Source organism: Peromyscus leucopus, chromosome 20, assembly GCF_004664715.2.
Source record: "Peromyscus leucopus breed LL Stock chromosome 20, UCI_PerLeu_2.1, whole genome shotgun sequence".
NCBI lineage: Eukaryota > Metazoa > Chordata > Mammalia > Rodentia > Cricetidae > Peromyscus > Peromyscus leucopus.
The window spans coordinates 18,602,489-18,626,621 of record NC_051080.1 but is presented as its reverse complement, the minus strand read 5'-3'; the positions used below and the strand labels follow the sequence as shown (position 1 = coordinate 18,626,621).

Here is a 24,133-nt window from a genome sequence, read left to right as displayed (position 1 = left end):
ACGTGACCTGGAAACACAGAAGAAGGCACTGCCCAGCCACCAAACCAGATCACCAGAATCATAAGTATATACTTCACCGACTGAGATCAGCTGCCCCTGAAGAAACAGCCCAATAGCACCAATTTAACCAAGAATTCCTACTGAACCAAGACTAAAAATTAGAACAAGGGAGGCACCCTCAGACACAGACACCACCTGCACCGAGCAGAGGAAGAGATGAGTAGATGCCAGTGCAAAAATACAGGCAACAACATAAAGACCTATATGGCAACATCAGAACCTAGTGATTCTACACCTGCAAGACCTGAACATACCAAGACAGAAGAAACAGAAGAAATCAACCATAAAAATGACTTTAAGAAGATGATAGAGGCCCTTAAAGAAGAAATAAAACATTCCCTTAAAGAAGAAATAAAAAATTCCCTTAAAGAGGTAATGAAAAACTCCATTAAAGAGGAAATAAAAAACTCCCTTAAAGAAATGGAAGAAAAAAACGAACAAAAATTGGGAAGAAATCAAAGAAAGCCAAGAAAAAGCAATTAAACAGATGAAAGAAACATTCCAAGATCTGAAAAATGAATTTGAGACAATAAAGAAAACACATGCTGAGGGAATGCTGGAAATAGAAATCCTGAGTAAACGAACAGGAACTACAGAAACAAGCATAACCAACCGATTGCAAGAGATGGAACAGAGAATCTCTGACACTGAAGACACAATAGAGAAAATAGATTCGTCAGTCAAAGAAAACACTAAAGACACAAAACGTCCAGGAAATTTGGGACACCATGAAAAGACCAAACCTAAGAATAATAAGGATAGAAGAAGGAGAAGAATACCAATTCAAAGGCACAGAAAATATATTCAACAAAATCATAGAAGAAAACTTTCCTAACCTAAAGAAAGAAATACCTATGAAGATACAAGAAGCTTACAGAACACCGAATAGGCTGGATCCAAAAAAAAAAGTCCCCTTGCCACATAATAATCAAAACACTAAACACACAGAACAAAGAAAAAATATTAAGAACCGCAAAGGAAAAAGACCAAGTAACATATAAAGGCAAACCCATCAGAATAACACCAGACTCCTCAATAGAGACTATGAAAGCTAGAAGATCATGGACAAATCTTATGCAGACACTAAGAGACTACGGATGCCAACCCAGACTATTATACCCAGCAAAACTCTCAATCACCATAGGCAGAGTAAACAAAATATTCCAGGATAAAACCAGATTTAATCAATACCTGTCTACAAACCCAGCCCTACAGAAAGCACTAGAAGGGAAAATCCAACACAAAGAAGCTAAATACATCCATGAAAAATCAAGCAATAGATAATCCCACACCAACATACACCAAAGAAGGACAACACAACACAACCACAAAAAATAACAGGAATTAACAATCACTGGTCATTAATATCCATCAATATCAATGGTCTCAACTCATCTATAAAAAGACACAGGCTAACAGAATGGATAAGAAAACAGGACCCATCCATCTGCTGCATACAAGAAACACACCTTAAATTCAAAGACAGACACTACCTCCGAGTAAAGGGCTGGGAAAAGGCTTTCCAATCAAATGGACCTAAGAAACAAGCTGGTGTAACTATCCTAATATCTAATAAAATAGACTTCAAACTAAAATCAATCAAAAGAGATCAGGATGGACATTACATATTTATCATGGGAAAAACCCACCAAGATGAAGTCTCGATTCTAAACATTTATGCTCCAAATACAAAAGCACCCACATTCATGAAAAAAAAAACACTACTAAAGTTTAAAACGCACATCAAACCCCACACATTAGTAGTGGGAGATTTTAACACACCACTCTCACCAAAAGACAGATCTACCAGACTGAAACTTAACAAAGAAATAAAAGACCTAACAGATGTTATGACTCAAATGGACCTAATAGATATCTACAGAACATTCCATCCTAACACAAAAGAATATACCTTCTTCTCAGCATCCCATGGAACCTTCTCAAAAATTGACCACATGCTTGGCCACAAAACAAATCTCAATAGATACAAAAAAAAATTGGAATAACCTCCTGTATCTTATCAGACCACCATGCCTTAAAGTTAGACCTCAACAACAACAAAAATTATAGAAAAAGCACGAACTCATGGAAACTGAATGATGCCCACCTGAAACATCAATGGGTCAAGGAAGAAATAAAAAAAGAAATTAAAGATTTCCTAGAATTCAATGAAAATGAAAATACAACATACCAAAACTTATGGGATACTATGAAAGCAGTGCTAAGAGGAAAATTCATAGCTTTAAATGCACACATAAAGAAGGTGGAGCAATCCCATACCAATGAATTAACAGCACAACTGAAAGCTCTAGAACAAAAAGAAACAAACTCACCCAGGAGAAATAGATGCCAGGAAATAAATTGAGGGCTGAAATCAACGAAATAGAAAACAAGAGAACAATACAAAAAATCAATGAAACAAAGAGTTGGTTCTTTGAAAAAATCAACAAGATAGACAAACCCCTAGCCAAATTAACCAAAAGGCAAAGAGAGAGCACCCAAATTCACAAAATCAGAAATGAAAAGGGAGACATAAAAACAGACAACAAGGAAATCCAGAGAATCATCAGATCATACTTCAAAAACCTGTACTCCAAAACCAGGAAGAAATGGACAATTTTCTGGATAAATACCACATACCAAAATTAAATCAAGACCAGATAAACCATTTAAATAGACCAACAACCCCTAAAGAAATAGAAACAGTCATCAAAACTCTCCCAAACAAAAAAAGCCCAGGACCAGATGGTTTCAGCGCAGAATTCTACCAGACTTTCAAAGAAGAACTAATTCCAATACTCTTCAGTGTTCCACACAATAGAAACAGAAGGAACACTACCAAACTCTTTTTATGAGGCTACAATTACCCTGATACCCAAACCACACAAAGATGCAACAAAGAAAGAGAACTACAGACCAATCTCCCTCATGAACATTGATGCAAAAATACTCAACAAAATATTGGCAAACCGAATCCAAGAATACATCAAAACAATCATCCATCACGACCAAGTAGGATTCATCCCAGGGATGCAAGGATGGTTCAACATATGAAAATCAGTCAGTGTAATACACCATATAAACAAACTGAAAGAAAAAAACCACATGATCATCTCCTTAGATGCTGAAAAAGCCTTTGACAAAATCCAACACCCCTTCATGATAAAGGTCTTAGAAAGATCAGGAAAACAAGGAACATTTCTAAACATAATAAAAGCAATTTATAGCAAGCCAACAGCAAACATCAAATTAAATGGAGAGAAACTCAAAGCGATACCACTAAATTCAGGAACAAGACAAGGCTGTCCACTCTCCCCATATTTATTCAATATAGTACTAGAAGTTCTAGCTAGAGCAATAAGACAACAAAAGGAGATCAAAGGGATACAAATTGGCAAGGAAGAAGTCAAACTTTCACTATTTGCAGATGATATGATAGTATACATAAGTGACCCCAAAAACTCTACCAGGTAACTCCTACAGCTGATAAACTCCTTCAGTAAAGTGGCAGGATACAAGATCAACTCAAAAAAATCAGTAGCCCTCCTATACACAAATGATAAAAGGGCTGAGAAAGAAGTCAGAGAAACATCACCCTTTACAATGGCCACAAATAATATAAAATGCCTTGGGATAACACTAACTAAACAAGTGAAGGACCTTTTTGACAAGAACTTTAAATCTCTAAAGAAAGAAATTGAAGAAGATATCAGAAAATGGAAGGATCTCCCATGCTCATGAATAGGTAGGATTAACATAGTAAAAATGGCAATCTTACCAAAAGCAATCTACAGATTCAATGCAATCCCCATCAAAATCCCAACACAACTCTTCACAGAGTTGGAAAGAAAAATACTCAACTTCATATGGAAAAACAAAAGACCCAGGATAGCTAAAAGAATCCTATACGATAAAGCAACCTTTGGAGGCATCACCATCCCTGACCTCAAACTCTGCTATAGAGCTATAGTAATAAAAACAGCTTGGTACTGGTATAAAAACCGACATACAGACCAATGGAATTGAATTGAAGATCCTGACATTAATCCATGCACATATGAACACCTGGTTTTTGACAAAGGAGCCAAAACTATACAATGGAAAAAAGAAAGTCTCTTCAACAAATGGTGCTGGCATGACTGGATGTCAATATGTAAAAGATTACAAATAGATCCATATCTGTCACCATGCACAAAACTCAAGTCCAAGTGGATCAAAGACCTGAACATAAATCCAGTTACACTAAACTTAATAGAAAAGAAAGCAGGAAGCACTCTTGAACGCATTGACACCGGAGACCATTTCCTAAATAAAACACCAACAGCACAGACCCTGAGCACAACAATTAATAAATGGGACCTCTCAAAACTGAGAAGCTTTTGCAGGGCAAAAGACACAGTCAATAAGACAAAAAGATAGCCAACAGAATGGGAAAAGATCTTCACCAACCCCACATCTGACAGAGGATTGATCTCCACAGTATATAAAGAACTCAAGAAACTAGACATCAAAATACTGAACAGTCCAATTAAAAAATGGGGTAAAGAGCTAAACGGAAAATTCACAAAACAAGAATTACAAATGGCTGAAAGACATTTAAAGAAATGCTCAACATCCTTAATCATCAGAGAAATGCAAATCAAAACGACTCTGAGATACCACCTTACACCTGTCAGAATGGCTATGATCAAAAACACCAACCACAGTCAATGTTGGAGAGGATGTGGAGCAAAGGGAACACTCCTCCACTGTTGGTGGGAATGTAAACTTGTACAACCACTGTGGAAATCAGTATGGCGGTTTCTCAGAAAATTAGGAATCGAACTACCTCAAGACCCAGCCATCCCACTCTTGGGCATATACCCAAGGAATGCTGATTCATACCATAAAGATACATGCTCAGCTATGTTCATAGCAGCACTATTTGTAATAGCCAGAACCTGGAAACAACCTAGATGCCCGTCAACGGAAGAATGGATGAAAAAAATGTGGTACATATACACAATGGAGTACTACTCAGCAGAGAAAAACAATGAAAGCATGAAATTTGCAGGCAAATGGATGGAACTAGAAAAAATCATCCTGAGTGAGGTAACCCAAACCCAGAAAGACAGTCATGGTATGTACTCACTCATAAGTGGATTCTAGATATAAAATAAAGAACAATCAGACCACAACCCATAGAACCATGGAGGCTATATATATAGCATGGAGGTCCTAGGACGACTGTGGCTTATAATAAACTTCAGTTTTACTCAATTATTGAAAAAAATAGCCAAATGAATGGAAACACATGAACTATGAACCAAAGGCTGAGGGGCCCCCAGCTGAATCAGGCCCTCTGAATAGGTGTGACAGTTGATTGGCTTGATCAGTTTGGGAGGCAACTAGGCAGTGGGACCAAGTCCTGTGCTCATTGCATGAGTTGGCTGTTTGAAACCTGGAGCTTATGCAGGGACACTTGGCTCAGTCTGGGAGGAAGGGACTGGACCTGCCTGGACTGAGTCTACCAGGTTGATCTCAGTCCTCAGGGGAGGATTTGCCCTGGATGAGGTGGGAATGGGGGGTGGGCTGGGGGTAAGGGGAGAGGTGGGAGGGGGGAGAATAGGGGAACCCGTGGCTGATATGTAGAACTGGATGGTATTGTAAAATTAAATAAAGAAAAAAAAAGAAAAAAGAAAAAGACACTTGGCCTTCCATATTCCTTTAGATACAAAGAGGAAGTTGAATTCTATGGGAATTTCTAGCCTGTCACCCTGCTCTACAGTTTCTGAATCTACCAGATTCTACCTAAACAGCCCTCTGGAGAACACCCCTTTCCCTGTAGCAACTGGTGTATCCACAGGTCATTGCTCTATACATCTTGATAATAGACAAGGATGTGGCCACAGAATCCATGGACCCATATAGATGATAGGAAATAGCCAGGCATGGTGGCTCATTACCTATAATCCCAATATCTAAGAGGATCAGGAATAAGATTGCCATGAATTTGAGGCCAACCTGGGTTACAGATTCAGATCCTATCTTTAAAAAATAAAACTAATGATGGCATGAAGTATGGGTGTTATGCTTTGGATAATATTATCTTGGGGATGCTTGTTACTACACACAAAAAAATCCTATCTGACTGATACACAATGGTGCTACCTCATTCACAGGATGGGATGAAGATCAAATGAAGAGAAAGAAGACTTTTAGATGAGCAGCAGGAGTCTCGTTATCTCTAGGCTGGGGCCAATAGAGTTTCTGAGCCTTTAGGACAGGGGAAAGGAGAATGAGATGATGTGGCTTCTTGTCTGCATGTACCTGTTAAGAGGGACGTCAGGTTTCCAAAAGGGGTAAACTCGAGCCACAGAATCCCGCATCTGCTCCTGCTGGCCCAGGTAAAAGTAGGCATCATGGGAAAACTTCAGGGCCAACATGTCTGTTGGGTGGTCCCGAAGGATCTGTTCCCAGAGATCACAAGCTTTGGGCAAATTCCTGAAAGACAAGAACACACTGAGCATGAAGTCCACATCCACGGGGCTGGGGATGGTGGGAAGCCATCCTATGTCACTATCTGCCTGGGCTGCTTTATATCTGGGGCTGGGGAGATGGCACAGTGGTTAAGCGTACATGCTACACAAAGATCAGGACCTGAGTTCAAATCCCCAGTAGCAGAGTTAAATTCAGGCATGGCCATGTCCCTGTAACCCCAGTGGTGGAGAAAGGAGGGTGTCTGGGGCTTGCTGGGCACCAGTCCGCTGAAAGACCATGAGCTCTAGGTTCAGTGAGAGACCCTGTCTCAAGGGACTAAGATGGAGAGCCATAAGATGGGACACTTGACATCCTCCTCTGGCCTCTGAGCACAAGGGCACAAGTATACCTCACCAACACAGACATGTGAACACACACCATAACACACCCCTGCACACAAAAATCAATGAAATTATATATATAAATTATAGCTATGCATGTGTGACATGCAGAGGCCACGAAACTAAAGGGGGTGCATTCTGAAGGGGGGATAGAAAAGGCCATGGACTATGGGTGATGAAAACAGAGGGACATTCTTGGGGGGAGGAAGAAAATAAGCCGGAGTGGGGCAGGGGCTTGCGGACAGACAGTAGGGGCGCTGGTGAAGGAGAGCAGGTCTGATAACATCCACTGCTTTGTATACTAAGAGTAATTCATAAAAAGAGAAAATGTTCCCAATTAAGAAAAAAATTCCATCAAGAGCTAGGTTTGTCATTGGAACTTGCTTAGCAGGCAGGGCTCTGGATTCTATACCCAACACTGCCCAGAAAAAAAGTTATAGACACATATAGGTACACATTTTCTACATTAGCTTGTAGCTCATAAAATTCAAAAACCAGGGGATCTGGAGAGATTGCTCAGTGGTTAGCAGCACTTTCTGCTCTTGCAGATAACCCAGGCTCAGTTCCTGGCTCCCCTAGGGCAGCTAAAACCATCTCTAACTCCAAGTATGGGAGTTCTGGTGCCTTCCCCAGGTCTGCTAGGGCACCAGGCACACAAGTGATACACAGACATACATACAAGGAAAACACTCAAGACATAATATAAAAATAAATAAATCTTCAAAGAAGAAGAAAGAGAGAAACAGGTTTGTGTGTGTGTGTGTGTGTGTGTGTGTGTGTGTGTGTGTGTGTGTGTGTGCAGGCCAGAGGTCAACATCAGGTGTCCCCTTCAAGTGAACCCCCGTATTTCCATAGTCTCTCACTGAACCTGGATCTTACCAATTCAGCCAGACTGGTAGGCCAATAAGCGCCAGGGATCTGCCTGTCTCCACCTCCCCAAGGCTACAGTACACATCACCATGCCTGGCTTATTGTCTTGGTGCTGGGCATGTGAACTCAGATCCTTAAACCTGTGTCACAAGCACCCTAACATTTGAGCCATCTTTTCAGCCCAAGGAGACTTAACCAATTGCCAAGGACAATTTGCCCCAACAACACGAGGCACACAGAGAACCCCACATCTACACTGAGTCACTAGAAATTCGATGGGTGATAATGTTCTGTATGCTGTGAATGTGTTGCTCTGATTAGATGATAAACAGAATGCTGATTTGCCAGTAGCCAGGCAGGAAGTATAGATGGCATAAACAAGCAGACAAGGAGAATTCTGGGAAGTGAGAGGCTGAGTCAGGAGATGCCAGCCCTCGGTCCAGGGAGCAGCATGTAATGGCACACAGGTAAAGCCATGGAACACATGGCAACATATAGATGAACAGAGATGGGCTGAGTTTAAATGTAAGAGCTAGTCAGTGGTAGGCCTGAGCTAATGGCCCAGCCATTTAATTAATATAAGCTTCTGAGTGATTATTTTATAAGCAGCTGCAGGGGTCCAAAGGGCCTGGGCAGGACAAGAGAAAACATCTGCTACAGAAACTGGTGGCACTTTCTTGGTCTAAGACCCAGACTCCTCACAATAAGCATGAGATATCTGTTCTTTTTTTTTGGGGGGGTGGTCTTTTTAGTTTTTTTTTCCTTTTATTTTATTTTACAATACCATTCAGTTACATATCACCCACGGATTTCCTTGTTCTCCCCCACCCCTCCCCCTCCCCTTCCCCCGAGATATCTGTTCTAAGGGACATCTCACCTGTCCAAGCAGAGGGACTGCCCTGGGGGACTGTGGGAATTGAGACAGGGAACCATCTGGAAGGTAGAGAGCTGGTGCACACAGTGTTAGAATCCTGAACAAACCCTAAAGACCTGCATGTGGTGAGCTGGGTGTCTCGGCCTGTGGTGCTGTTGGGAAGTAGGGCGCCTTCTAGAGTTTGAGGCAATTGATATTCAGTTAGGTCCCTGGAAGCATGCCCTTGGAGGGAACATCAGGACCTTGGTCCCGTCTTGACATCACTGGCTGCTATGAGGTGAGCAGCCTTGGTGGTATTTTATTTGTACTGAAATGTGATTTTAATTGTATGTTAATAAATAAAGTTGCCCTGGGGTCAGAGCTATTAGAGCCATAGCAAGAGCGTGGTGGTTAGAAGAGCTAGGTAGATTTCTGTGTGTTCAGGGATACAGCCAGCATTGGAGACATATGCCTTTAAGACCTGGAAGGCGGTACTTACAGGCAGTGACGAAGCAGTCATGTGTTTGGGTTTACAACCAATGAGAAGGCAGAACAGAAAGACTATTTAAAGACAGACACACAGGAAGTAGCTTTCTCTCAGGGAAGCTAGGAGCACTGTAGGAGGTAAGATTTCAGCTCTGCGCTCTGACCTCTCGGCTTTCTCTTTTACATTGGTTCTATGTTTCTTATTTTAATAAGATGGTTGGTTACATCTACACAGCCTCCTCTGTCTACTACCTATTACTACCACAAAACACTAGCAATAGGGTAAGTGCCCATGGACTGAAGGCTCCCAAGCCATATGCCAAAATAAACCTTTCTTCCTGATAAATGTATTGTCTCGGGTATTTTGTTACAACAACAGAAAGCTGACAAACACAGCCTTCAGGGCAGAAGCAAAAGGGTCAATTGTTTCCTTCTCAATCCTAGATGTGGTGATCAAAATAATAACCATGTGAATGAACCATAGCTTTTCCTAACCATAAACTGGAAACCCTTGCTAAATACTTCTTCATTCAGCATTCAGTTTGGGGCAGAGCAGGATGGTGAGACTCTCAACCTCTGAGGCATCACCTGGCACAAGCTTGAAGTTCCAACCCCCACTCCCCAGCCCAGGGAGGCTCCTCACCCCTTGGCAAACGTCTCCACTGCAGACACATGCAGCTGCTCCCGAGGCGTCAGAGTCTGGGTTTTGGAGATCTCCACCATCATCTTCACAGCCCGGTCCAGGTCCTTGTCCAGCTTCACGGAACTTCCCGTGCCAATGAGCACAAGGCCGTTAGAGATGGCATGACCCATGGCTGGCAGAAGATTGGAAAACAGCTGGTCACTCAGCCTAGTCCAGCCCCACATTCTATAAGGTGTGAGCCACGCTGGGTACAGGTTCACTGTGTGTGAGGTCCCTATCAAAACCTGGATCTCAGCTCTGGCTTCAGCAGGCAGAGGGGGCAGCGGCACTTTCTAAATACCCGAGGTTATTTCTTTACCTGGGCTTCTCATGAACTCCGATGTCTGAAGTACTTCCCTCTGCCCTCATGAGCCTGGCAGAAGCTGTGATCCAGCTCACTGCCTAGTATTATTGCTAATACCAGTCCAGACCTCTTGGGGTGCTCAGTGGATGCCATTCAGAGAGCTGAATCAACAAGGCCCTGGGGCACAGACTGTGATCCCATTTCGCTGCCTTCAAACATGATGATGGGATGGGTGGTCCTAACTGAAGGTGTTGAGGTCCAGGCCTGCCCATGCTTCCCAGCCCATTCTTCAGAAAGGCAGGGTTTGCCCTGATTGGAGGAACTCAATCAAGGACACTGGCCTGGAGATAAGAACCATAGTGCTAGGATACCCAACCCCAGCCCAGCTATTGGACCCTGCTTATAGCCTGAGTCCCTCTGACCACTAGCTGTCCCTAGGGCTGCATTTGGAATGCCCTGCATTTCTCTGGGTCTCCTAATTCTGTCCCTGCCAGGTTAATAGGGCCCTTGGCTTTAGCTAGGCTGCTGCATGTATTAAGAATGTCTCTGGGCTGGAGAGATGGCTCAGAGGTTAAGAGCACTGGCTGCTCTTCTAGAGGCCTGAGTTCAGTTCCTGGCAACCACATGGTGGCTCACAACCATCTGTAATGAGATCTGGTGCCCTCTTCCGGCAGGCAGAGGTACATTCAGACAGAATACTACATAATAAATAAATCTTAAAAAAAAAAAAAAAAAAAGAAAGAAAGAAAGAAATGAAAGAAAGAAAGAAAGAAAAGAATGTCCCTAACAACCATCTTCATCTTCATTTTATAAGTCTTCTCAAATGCCAGGAACCTCACCCCACACTTGGGCTACCCAGCTTGGATTCTGAAATGTACTGGACTGACCTCTCCCAGCCCCACTACACACAAGGCTTGCCTATGAGCCAGGTTCTGTCTTCCATCTCCACCCAGCTCTGGTGGCTCGGGAGATGTTCCGCGTCCTGAGATCCCTGACAAAAGTCTCAGGAGCCATCTCTAGTGTTCTAGGATTCTAGGCTTTCCAGCCGGCTAGACTCAGGTTGGTGTCTCTTTCACTGAGCCCGAGTTTCCCCATCTAAGAAGTGGGGACGATGTCTTCTGTCAAACTGATGATAGTTAGAGAAAAGATCTAGAGCCTTCTGAGGAAATGGCATCCTCATGGGAGCAGCCGTTGTTCCAAACACTGTAGCTGTCATCATCCCTCCTCTGTGCAAGTGTCAGCCCAGTCACTGTGTCCCTCCAACCATGTGAGTCCCTAGAGTCAGGGCGTGTGAACGGAGCTCCTTTACCTAGGGAGAGCTTTACTCACCAAAGGTTGGATCTGCTGCCTTGAGCTTAGACAGGCAGCCCTCAATGCCACCAAGACTCTTGTCATTGGTCCACTTGACATACTGGAATGAGAAATAAAAAACAAGTCTGTCCTCATGGAGCCCTAGACAGTATCAATGAAGGGGTGTATCTAAACTCTGATTTTTTTTTTTCTGTCAGGGATGCTGAAATTCAAACTCGGGGTCTCACATAAGCTCTATGTATGCAGGAGTCCCAGATCTAAATTATTTTTCTTTCTAGAACACTGAGCATTTTCTAGACTCTAATTCAAAGAAGGTATAACTTAATTGACCTTCTAGGATGAGATTAAATGCACAGGATTGGGTGAAACCTGCTAGGGCTGGAATGCCAAGTGCCGGAAAAGAACTGTGGGGGGAAAAGGAGGTCCTTTCCAAGAAATGAGGTACAGCATGTCCCTTTCTTCCACGCCAAGAAGAGCCCTGGAGTCGCTTACACAATTCCTGCTTCTTTTCTCTCGAAAATAACCACGGTAAGCCAGGCATGGCGGCTCACATCCATAATGCCAACAACAGGGGGACTGAGTCAGGACGCTTGCTGAGTTCCAGGCCGTTTTAGGCTACAGTGTGTGACCCAAACAAGCACAAAGATGGTGGCTCGTGGTCATTACAGTTAGAGACACAAAGGCCAGAGATGGAAAAGCTAGCTTTTGTTTCTATCTGTCTGCAGACTCAGGTGCACCCTGGCGCTACCTCCGATGGACTGGGTGACATTTGACTCAAGGCAGCTCAATTCTCTGAGCCTCCATTATCCCACCTAGAAAAAAAAAAGTCACTTGACCTTCCTTCTGAGACCTTGTCCCCTCTCCCAGAAGCCCCCAAGTCCCTGAACTACAGGATTCTTCGCTGGTGTGGAAGAGTCTGGGAATGGGTAGAAGGTCTTGGTCCAGCTAACTGGAGATGAGCCTCAGGACTGGACCCCATGTCTTCATGGCAGAGCTCACAACAAACCCCAGCAGGCCACAGTGGGACACCTGTGGAGGCTGAGTATTTTCAGGCCCCTGGGGTCATCCATTGCTATCTACCCTGGAACTGGGGACCTTGGGAAAAGGGCCACTGGGGCTGACAGAGACACTCCCTGTATTGTTGGATCTCTATGGCAGAGTGCAGATCTTTACTGTGATGGGATTTACAGACCATTCGCCAATCGAAACTCCTCCTCAGAACCCTTCAAGGAGGGCACGAGTCTCTTAGTGGGTGTACCTGGGTCAGGGTGGCATCAAACAGCTTGCAGGCTTCATTGCTTGTGGTTGAGAGCGGGAGACCAGCATCCTTCCAAGCCTACACAAGAGGGAAGGAACACCGGGGGCGGCGGGGGGGGGGGGGGGGGTGGAGGGGGTTTACTGGGCTGAGCCCCCAAACTCTTGGTTACCCCTCTGTAAAATAATCTAAGAGGACCCAGTCGAGGTGAGTCCAAGTGTCAGCCAGGAAATGGGAGACAGTAAGTGGGAGTCTCATTACCAGGACTGATGGGAAGCTGGTTCCTGGGTGTGCATCTCAAAGGATGTCTGGCTTGTCACCTGCCTGGCAAGGTGTGTTCTCCCTGCCTACACCTTACAGTTCTTCTCCCACCGTGTGGAAGATTCTGACAGGTTGGAAATCCTTCAGATTATAACAGCGGCCCTCAGTGTCCTGACTTTCAGGGTGCACAAGGCCAGTGTCTCCCTAGGGCATGGGACATGACCTTTAGTCCTGGCCAGCAAAGGGATGCACCTCCAAGGACTTGGAAATTAGGTGGCTGTGCTGCTCCCACCTTCATCTTCCTCGTCTGAAAAATGGGCTCAAGGTCCCAGTCCTGGGTGGCTTCATAGGAAACGCCTCCTGGAGCCAAGCCCAGTGCACAGGCTTTCTCTGGTGCCCTGCCTGGGAACAACTCGGCGGTCCCCCACCCCCACCCTCAGCTGCAGAGACACAGCATGCTCAGGACTGGGTCCCCAGACAGCCTGACCGGGGTGACCAGCAGCAGGTTTGCTCCCGTTTGCTGGGTCCTGGACCAACTCCCGATCCCAGGAGGACGCAGCCGAGGGGGTGCGCATACCTGGCAGTCTCGCAGTGACATAGTTGTGGTTTTAGTCTGCAGAGTAAGGGGCACTGGGTCAAAGCTTTCGGAAGTCCGTGAGGCCTTCCGGGGAGGTGAGGGTGTTATTGCTGGGGAACGGGGGCGGGGCGAAGGCGGCCTCGCTCCCCTCCCCCTGCGATCGCTCACTGGTGGCTTTGGACGCACGTGTCCAGCTCGGGGCCCAGACCTGCCCCCCCCTAAAACCCTGGGCGTCTGTGGGAGGTGTGGGTGTAGGTGTGGGTATGGGTAGGGAAGGGGAAAAGGGGGGAGAATAGGAGAACACGCCTGCGCGCCCTGGCCCTATTTCCTAGCTGGGGTGCTCAGAACTAGTATGGCGGCTGCTGCCCCTGCTATTAAAACCCACCTGGCTAGAGGTGCCCAGCTCAGGTTTGAGCTTGAATGCCCACCTTGCCATCTGATGACAAGGGTGCCCGCGGACCAGCCTCTCCCAGCCTGAGCCTCCTTCACTAGGCCAGAAGGCCCTCAGGAGGCATGGGAGCCCTGGAGCCTCAGGCACCTTAGTCAAGAGCTGTACCATTGAGATACTACTACCCTTCCCCCATCTTTTTTCCCCCAGTTTTGAGTTAGGATCTCACTAAATTGCCCGAGCTAGTCTGAGATCACCTTCGTAGCTTAGGTGGACTTTGAACTTGCGATCCTCTGGCCTAGAGTTGTTTCATTACTTGCTTATAATGCCTAACAGCATTGCAGACCTGCCCCTAGCAGGTTCTAGGTAGCCCTCCTCAGGCAGTTCCAGCCTCAGGCGCTCACAGCTCAGTTTTTGGATAATCCCTCACTGACAGGCTTCACCCATCACTCCTCTGCTGCCCTGGGACAGTCCCCTCCCTTCTCTGGCACTTGGAGTATAATACAGTTCCCCCTCTTCTGTGAAGGAGTTTCTAGCCAGTGTGTTTGAGTTGAGGGAGCAGGGAGGGTGGAGAGGCACAAGCCGGTCTGTGTTTAAAATGTTGGTATTTTGTCACAGATTTTCTGTTACTTTTCACTTTCAGAAATAAATTAAATTACTCTCTTATATAAGTGCTGAAGAGATTTCTTTTTCTTTGTTTTTCGAGACAGGGTTTCTCTGTGTAGCTTTGCGCCTTTCCTGGGACTCACTTGGTAGCCCAGGCTGGCCTCGAACTCACAAAGATCCGCCTGGCTCTGCCTCCCAAGTGCTGGGATTAAAGGCGTGCGCCACCACCGCCCAGCTCTTTTTCTTTTTCTTAAAGACAGTCTCACCACGTAGACCAGTCTGGTCTTGAACTCACAGAGATCTGCCTCTCTCTGTGTATCCAGAGTGCTGGGATTTAAGGCGTGTGCCTCCCCAGTTGGCATCGATAACATTTTTTTTTTACTTTATAATTTATGTATTTATTATGAATACAGTGTTCTGCCTGCATGTATGCCTGCAGGCCAGAAGAGGGCACCAGATCTCACTGTAGATGGCTATGAACTACCATGTGGTGGCTGGGAATTGAACTCAGGACCTCTGGAGTGATCTTAAACTCTGCACCATCTCTCCAGCCCCCTCAATACCATTCTTAAGAGCAAACATGGTTGGAGGTAATTCTGAAGTCCTTGGATTTGACAGTGGATTCCTAGATACAGCACTGAAACATCCACCATTAACAAAATGGACCAGTGAATTGTCACTAAATTAGCATATTTTCTGATTCCACAGGCACTGTTAGTGAACGAAAGGATAAACTGTACAAGGGGAGAAAATGCTTGAAAATCATGTGTTAGACAAGGGCCTAGTATCCAGGATCTATAAAAAAAATCTTAGGAATGGAGAGATGGCTCAGTATTTAACAGGACTTGCAGCTCTTGCAGAGGACCCAGAGTTGGTGCCCAGCACCTACACCAAGTTGCTCAACTGTCTGTGACTCTAACCTGTGGATCTAATGCCCTTTGGCCTCTTTGGGCACCTGCATGCAGGTGGTGCACATGAACTCATACAGGTACACACACATTCACATAAATATAATCTTTTTTAAAAAAATTCTTACAACTGAACAGGAAAACGTTGAACAGCCAAGTTAGGAAATGATAAGGAAGAAAAAAGAAAACGAAAAAACCAAGCAGAGGATTTGAATGGACAACTCTCCAAAGAAGACACTTGGTTTCTGGAGAGGTTGGAAGGTTCACAGTGCTGTAGCTAAGTGAAAGAAATCAGGCACAAAATGCACACATCACCACCACCACCACCACCACCACCACCACCACCACCACCATCATCATCATCATCATCATCAGGTATATGTCAAACATCCAGAATAGCAGATTGGTAGAAACAGAAGGCAAACTGCTGGAGGCCAGGGCAGGGAAGGATAAGAGACCAGAGCCAGTGGTGGTGGGCTTATCTTTGAGGGTAAGAAACCAGGAAGATGTACTTAATACTACATTCTTTATCCTTCTGAATGGGTCCCTTCATGTGATTATCACTTTGTAAAGATCCTGTCTTGATGATTGAGGTTTTCTGCTGCATCCCTTTGAATCTTGCCCCTGAGTTGGGTTCTTGCTTGAGTCTCATTATCCACACCCTGGTGTCAACCCGATCTTCACTTTAGAGGAAAACCTTGGGACTGCTGGCCTCCAGTGAGGCTGGAGTGTCCCAGATCCCAGATGACCGGCATTCCATCCCTGCACAACCAGAAGGCCCCCAAATACCATGAACAAACCAACGGGGTGAGACACAGGGCTCAGTGGTGGGTGCTTGCTGTCAGGCCAGACAAACTGAAATTAATTCTTAGAATTCAACCCCAGCAAGCTGTCCTCTGATCTCCACACGTGCATGTATTTGCCTGCCCCAACCGACAAACAAACACATAAATGTAAAAAAATAAAAAAAAAAAAGAAGGGTACTGTTTTTAACTAAATCTCAATACTTCGATTTTTACCAATAAAAACACCAATGAAAGAAGCCAAATGCTGGGGTGAAGCCTGCCAGCTCTGAGAGGCAGAGAGAGCACTCAGCTGGCCTTCCTCCTCAGCCAGTGTCCCTGAGAAAACTCCCTCCCTCCTCTGCTTCCCTCTCAAACAAAAACCCTCAAACTGACTGTCTCTCCCTTCTACCTCCTGTACGTCTCTCCATCTGTCCTCCTGACTCCCTCTTACTCTCTATGTTTTATTTCCTGTGTTCACTTCCTGTCAACTGGTTGCTTGCTACATACACCTCATGACCTATGGTTGATTTTGTTTAATCTTGTTTACAATATTCCAGCAGAAAGCACTTGGATTAAAAGTGTGTGCAAGGGTTAGCCAAACCACAACTAGAACAGGTTTTTCCAGTAAATCCTGCAATCTCGAAGTTCACAGTGTGATCAATATCCTGCAACCTAAGAGTTTCAAGGAAGCCTCTGCAGAGGCCACTGGGGGCCTGGGTCTGTCTCCTTGTGTTCTTCAGGCACAGAGGCTGAAGAGGCAGCAGAGGGCGCCTTTGAGAGCACTGGAAATGCCAGCAGGATGTGCTTTCCCCACTCCCCCCCCCCCACTGAATAGCAGGAACCTCCTAGAGCCCTCTGGCCCACACCTCTGGGCCCACTAGCTGGGGCTGCTGGGCAGCAGCTCCAAGGTATGAGCAGGAGCAGGGCTGTGCTCTCCCAGCAGGCCAGAGGACACAGGTGTTCATGTTTTCTCCAGCCTTGATATTGGCCTTGACCATGAGGGGAAGCTGGTCCAAACTCTACAAACCCAGGGCTCAAGAATCTTCTGGGAGGTCCTAGTTAATTGAGGAACCCCAGGTGAGAAGGAGAGCCTTGGAAAAACCAAACACCAATCCTCAGGGAAGAACCAGGTGCAAGATGGGCAGCCCAATGGCATCAGAGACACAGGGTTCCTCCTGACTCACTTCCCCTTTGGTGGACAGAGGTGACTTGAGAAACAGCAAAGGTCAGAACAGGGACGGGGAGAAGTTAATGTAGTTAATAAAGTCAGAGTTTTACTATTTGGTACCTGTCAAATACTGGGAAGTAAAAAAAAATACCAAGCATTTTTAATATAGACCTCTAAGATTTATGCCTCACATTCTGAAGCCTGAAATCTAAGAGGCACAGCATGGTCCCGGTCTTGGTGGGGACTGACTTCTAAGTTTGCAGATGGACACAGAGAGAGAAGCAGGGAGAACCTTTGTATAACACCATCAACCTCATCATGAGGCCCCTTCATGTTCATTAAAACACGCAGCTCTCACTTCAAAGGAAACAAGAGTATATTCTTGAGCCAAGCATGTCTGATCAGGACCCAATACACAGATTTCAGGATGTCCCCAAAGACATGTTCTTCAATGGACATGTGTGGTGGTCTGAAAGAAAATGGCAGCCATAGGCAGTGGCATTCCTAGGAGGTGTGGCTTTGCTGGAGTAGGTATGACCTTTGTATAGGAAACCCTAAGACAGAAGTGGGTACCAGCGTCTCTGGTGTTGCTGTGATAGGCCTGACTATGTTGTTGTTTGGAGGAATTTGGACTTTTGTACTCTGGGTTAGGAAAGCAGCGGGATGCTTTAAGCACTGCTTAATGGGCCACACTAGTAGGAGCATGGAAGACAATGGTGCTGAGTGTGATTTGGACTGTGGGGATCAAGAGGGTTCTGAGGAGAAGAATGTTAGTATGTGGCCTGGAGACTGGTCTTGTGATACTTTGGTGAAGAATGTGGCTGCTTTTGGTCCTTGTCCAAACAGTCTGCCTGAGGCTAAAGTGAAGAGTTTTAGATTAATTCCATTGGCAGAGGAAATCTCAAAACAGCCTAGTAGAGACTCTTTTGTGTGGTGACTAGTGTTAACTCTGATGAAGATTCATAATGAAAAGGAGCAAGCTGAGCAAATAAAAATACAAAATGTACAGATTAGAAAAGGGACATCAAGAAGTGGAATAGAGATAATCATTTGTACAAGGAGATAAACAGACCAAGAAATGAAACAATGGGGGGCTGGAGAGATGGCTCAGAGGTTAAGAGCACTGACTGCTCTTCCAGAGGTCCTGAGTTCAATTCCCAGCAACCACATGGTGCCTCACAACCATCTATAATGAGATCTGGTGCCCTCTTCTGGCCTGCAGTCATGCATGCTGTATACATAATAAATAAATAAATCTTTAAAAAAAAAATGAAACAATGGTAGTGGTGACTTCAGGGCAGGATCCCACCCAGCTAAGTTTCCAACTAGTGAAAAGGAACTAAAGAAAAGCTTAGAGAAGGGTATGATGGTGCATGCCTTTAATCCCAGCACTGGAAAGGCAGAGGATGGTGGATCTCTGAGTTTGAGGCTGCCTCAATGCAAGTTCCAAGACAGCCAAGCTTAGGCAGTAAAGGTAACAATCAAAATAGAAAGCTGATGAAGATGGAATTGAGAGGGTCACGTTCCAGTCCCAGCAAGCAGTAGAACTTAGCAGCCTCAGCCACATGCTTCTGGCTTTAGAATCAAGGATAAAAAATTAAAAAAAAAAAAAAGAGTCATGGAATCTGCCTCTGCATGTAAGGAAAGCTGGTAAGGCCAAGCATGTGTCAGGGTGTCCCTGACTGGAGGCCTAGAGAGGCCATTTCATGCTGTGAAGATGAAACCTGGGTTGACTTGCAGAACTCAAGATGTTGGAGATGCCAGAACCATGGGATACCTGCTCATATGAGCTGATACCAGTGAGTGGCACCAGTCCAAGAGAAAGAAGTGTGCTGCAGTCAAGAAAGCTGAAAGGAGCTGGAAACATGAAGAGCATTTTGACCTCAGACATAGAGATGCCGTGTTTGGTTTTAGCCCAGCTGGTTTTGGATCTTGTTTTGGTCCAGTAGTTCCTCACTATACGTGCCTTTAATCCCAGCACTGGAAAGTCAGAGGATGGTGGATCTCTGAGTTTGAGGCCTACCTGGTCTATATACAATGCAAGTTCCAAGAGAGCCAAGTTTAGGCAGTGTTTTGGAATGACGATGGATATCCTGTGCCATTATATGTTGAAAGTATGTGATCTGTTTTTGATTTTGATTTTATAGGGAATTTGTGGTGGTATTGTGTTCCCCGAAATATTGTGCATGCTAATAAACTTATCTGGGGTCACAGAACATTACAGCCACAATATTAAACACAGAGGATAGGCAGTGGTAGCACACACCTTTAATCCTAGCATTCCAGAGATCTACCTGGATCTTTGTGTGTTCAAGGATATAGCCAAGCATGGTGACTCATGCCTTTAATCCCAGGGAGTGATGGCAGAAAGCAGAAAGGTATTAATAAGGTGTGAAGACCAGAAACTAGAAGTATTTGGCTGGTTAAGCATTTAGGATTTTGAGCAACAGTTCAGCTGAGATCCATTTGGATGAGGACTCAGAAGCTTCCAGTCTGAGGAAACAGGATCAGCTGAGGAACTGGACAAGTGAGGTAGCTGTGGCTTGTTCTGCTTCTCTGATCTTCCAGCATTCACCCCAATACCTGGCTTCAGGTTTGTTTTTATTAATAAGACCTTTTGAGATTCGTGCAACAGGAATTAGTTAAGAGATTGCAGAAATCTCAAAAGAGACTTTGAACTTTGGACTTTTAAACATTGCTGAGACTGATATACTATGTGGACTTTTGAGGTTGGACTAAATGCATTTTCCATTATGATATGGCTATAAATTTTTTGGGACTAGGGAGTGCAATGTGGTCATTTGAATGTAATTGAACCCCATAAACTCAGAGGGAGTGGCACTATTAAGAGGTGTGGCCTTGTAGGAGTAAGTTTTGTCAGAGGAAGCATGTCACTGTGGGGGTGGGCTTTGAGGTCCTCTATGCTCAAGCTAAGCCCAGTGTCACAGTCCACTTCTGCTCCTGCAGATCAAGATGTAGAACTCTCAGCTCCTTCTCCAGCACCATGTCTGCCTGCACATCACCATGTCCCACCATGGTGATAATGGACTAAACCTCTGAACTGTGAGCCTGCCCCAATTAAATGTTTTCCTTTAAGAGTTGCCATGGTCTAGCCGGGCAGTGGTGGCGCACGCCATTAATCCCAGCACTCGGGAGGCAGAGCCAGGCGGATCTCTGTGAGTTTGAGGCCAGCCTGGGCTACCAAGTGAGTCCCAGGAAAGGCGCAAAGCTACACAGAGAAACCCTGTCTCAAAAAACCAAAAAAAAAAAAAAAAGAATTGCCATGGTCATGGTGTCTCTTCACAGCAATAGAAATCCTAAGACACTCACATATGCACACGTGCACATAAACATGCATACACATGTACACTCTCTTGAAAAAATCCAAACTATAGGTGCTAGAGAGATGGCTCAGCAGTTAAGAACACTTGTTGCTCTTGCAGAGAACCCAGCTTTCATCCCTATGGTGGTATTCTATTTGTACTGAAATGTGATTTTAATTGTATGTTAATAAATAAAGTTGCCCAGGGGTCAGAGCTATTAGAGTCATAGAAAGAGTGTGGCGGTGGTGGTGCACGCCTTTGATCCCATAGATCTCTGTGTGTTCAGGGATACAGCCAGCATTGCAGACATATGCCTTTAAGACCTGGAGGGCTGTACTTACAGGCAGTGATGAGGCAGTCATGTGTTTTGGTTTACAACCAATGAGAAGGCAGAACAGAAAGACTATTTAAAGACATACACACAGGAAGTAGCTCTTTTTCAGAGAGGTAGGAGCACCGCAGGAGGTAAGATTTTAGCTCTGAGCTCTGACCTCTTGGCTTTCTCTTTTACATTGGTTCTGTGTTTCTTATTTTAATAAGACGGTTGGTTACATCTACAGATCCCTAGCACCCACATCATGATATACAACCATCTGTAATTCCTGTTCCAGAGGAGCTAATCATCTCTTCTGACCTCCATAGGCTTAACTCAGCACACGTGTGAACAGAACACTCACAAATAAATAAAATGAATAAACCTAGTAAAAATGTTTGTAAATCTCAAGTACAGTTTGTGCGATAGCCAAGCCATAAAATGTCTCTATGTCCATCCCTAATCATACCAGTTGTGGTATTTAGAAGGTAGTTAGGTCTTGATTGTTGCAAACTAATTTTCTACTAAAATTGAAAAGCTGCAGACTGTAGAGCAGTGGATCACAACCCTCCTAAAGCTGTGACACTTGAATACAGTTCCTCATGCTGTGGTGACTCCCAACCATGAAATTATTTCATTGCTTCTTCCTAACTCTAATTTTACTAATGTTATGAATCATAATGTAACTATCTGATATGCAGGATATCTGAAATGTGACCCCAAAGGGATTGAGACCCACAGGTTGAGAAATGCTGCTGTAGAATCAGCCACTCCTTATGGGCTTATGGGGTCCAATTACATTCAGACTACCACATTCCCACCCCCTGATCCCCAAAAGCTTGTAGCCATATCAAAATGGAACCTCAAAAGTCCAACCTCAAAAGTCCACATAGTCTATCGTAGTCTCAACAACATTTAAAAGTCCAAAGTTCAGAGTCTCTTTTGAGATTTCTACAATCTCTTAACTGTAATTCCAACAGTTTGCCTTCTGTTCCTACCAATCTGCTCTTCTGGATGATAGACACATATCTGATGATGTTGATGATGATGATGATGAATGTGGTGGTGGTGGTGATGTGTGTCTTTTTGAGTCTGATTTCTTTCACTTAGCCACAACACTGTGAACCTTCCAACTCTCAGCTCCTTCACCAGTACAATATCTGCCTGCACATCACCATAACGACCATGGTGATAATGAACTAAAGCTCTGTAAGCCACTCCAATGAAATGTTTTCCTTTATAAGAGTAGCTGTGGTCACCAGGCAGTGGTGAGCCTATGCCTTGAGTCACAGAACTTGGTTGGCAGAGGGAGGTGGATCTCAGAATTCCAGGACAGTCTGGTCTACAAAGCTAGGGCTACTCAGAAAAACCTGTCTAGAAAAACAAAACAGACACAGAGTTGCAGTGGTCATGGTGTCTCTTTGCAGCCTTAGAAACCCTAAGACAGAAGTTGTACCAGGGACTGGAATATTGTTGTGATAGGCCTGATCATGCTTGGGTTTGGAGGACTTAGGACTTTGGGAGTTTGGGTTAGTAAAGCAGTAGAATGCCTTAAGTGCTGCTTAATAGACCATACTACTAGGAACATGGAAGAGAGTAGTGAGGGTTATTTGAACTGTGGGGGCTGGCTGAAGAGGTTTCAGAGGAGAAGAATATTGATATGTGGCCTAAAGGTTGTTCTTGTGATATTTTGCTGAAGAACAACATGGCTGCTCTTTGCTCTTTTCCAAAGAGTCTTCCTGAGGCTAAACTAAAGAGATTTGGATTAATTCCATTTTAGAGGAAATCTCAAAACAGCCTAGTATGGACTCTGTTGTGTGATTATTAGTGATCATTTCTATACAGATCTATTATGAAAAGGAGCAAGCCGAGCAAATAAAAATACAAAATGTATTAAGAAATGGAATAAAGGGCCTGGTGACCTTGGGGAAAGATCCCACCCAGTTGAATTCCAACTTGTGAAATGAATTAAAGAAAAGCTTAGAGCGGGGTGTGGTAGTGCATGTCTTTAATCCCAGAACTCCAGAGTCAGAGGAAGGCAGATCTCTGCATCTGAGGCCAGCCTGGTCTACAGTTCCAGTTTCAGGACAGCCAAGTTCGGGCAGTGAAGGTAATAATCAAAAGCAGAAAGCTGGTGAAGAAGGAATTGATGACGGGACCACATTCCAAGCCAAGCAAGCAGCAGAACTTGGCAGCTTCAGCCCCATGCTTCTGGCTTTAGAGTGAAGGATAAAAAACAAAGAAGGGGGTGGGAGGGTCATAGAATTTGCCTCTGCATGTAAGGAAAGCTGGTCCTCTGCAAGAGCAGCAAGTTCTATTAACTGTTGAGTCATCTCTCCAGTCCTAAGATTTCTTTATAAATCCTAGATACTAGGCCCTTATCTAACATGATTTTCAAGCATTTTCTCCCCTCCTACAGATTATCCTTTCTTTCCCTTTGATTCAGAAAATACACTAATCTAGTAACAATCGGCTGATCTGTTTTGTCAGTGCTGGATCTAGGAATCCACCGTCAAATCCAAAGACTTTAGAATTACCTCCAACCACGTTTTCGGTTAAGAATGGTATTGATACTAGCTGGGGAGGCACATGCCTTTAATCCCAGCACTCTGGATGCAGAGAGAGAGAGAGGCAGATCTCTGTGAGTTCCTGGCCAGCCTGTTCTACATGGTGAGACTGTCTTTGAGAAAAAAAAAAAGTTATCTCTTCAGCACTTATATAAGAGAGTAATTTAATTTATTTCTGAAAGTGAACAGTAACAGAAAATCTGTGACAAAAAAAACAAAAACAAAAACAAAAACAAAAAACCCACAACATTTTAAACAAAGACAGCATGTGCCTCTCCACCCTTCCTGCTCACTTGACTCAAACACACTGGCTAGAAACTTTCTCAGAAAAGAGGCTGGAACGCGGGAACGCATGCCATTAGATGGCAAGAAGGACTCTAGCCTGGAGGGGTTTTGGTAGCAGGGCCAGCAGCCACCACACTAATTCTGAACACCCCAGATGAGGAATATGGCCAGGGCCCCAAGGTGTGTCCTCTCATGCCCCTACCTCCTCCACTTTCCCTACCCACACCAACACCCACACCTCCCCCACCCACAAACCCTGCGTTTCAGGGGC

General features: G+C 44.7%; 1 protein-coding gene across 1 annotated transcript in view; it reads right to left on the bottom strand.

Annotated features, from left to right (window-relative positions):
• Positions 1–13,640, bottom strand: part of LOC114699205 (tetratricopeptide repeat protein 38) — a 31,003-nt gene extending 17,363 nt beyond the window's left edge. Inside the window, exons 1-5 of the mRNA XM_028878147.2 lie at positions 13,520–13,640; positions 12,685–12,762; positions 11,445–11,526; positions 9,773–9,944; positions 6,370–6,543 (exon numbers count right to left, since the gene is read on the bottom strand). Coding sequence (XP_028733980.1) covers positions 6,370–6,543; positions 9,773–9,944; positions 11,445–11,526; positions 12,685–12,762; positions 13,520–13,540 — 527 coding nt within the window. The 5' untranslated portion in view covers positions 13,541–13,640. The remainder of the gene's footprint in view (positions 1–6,369; positions 6,544–9,772; positions 9,945–11,444; positions 11,527–12,684; positions 12,763–13,519) is intronic.
• Between the last annotated feature and the right edge of the window lie 10,493 nt (positions 13,641–24,133).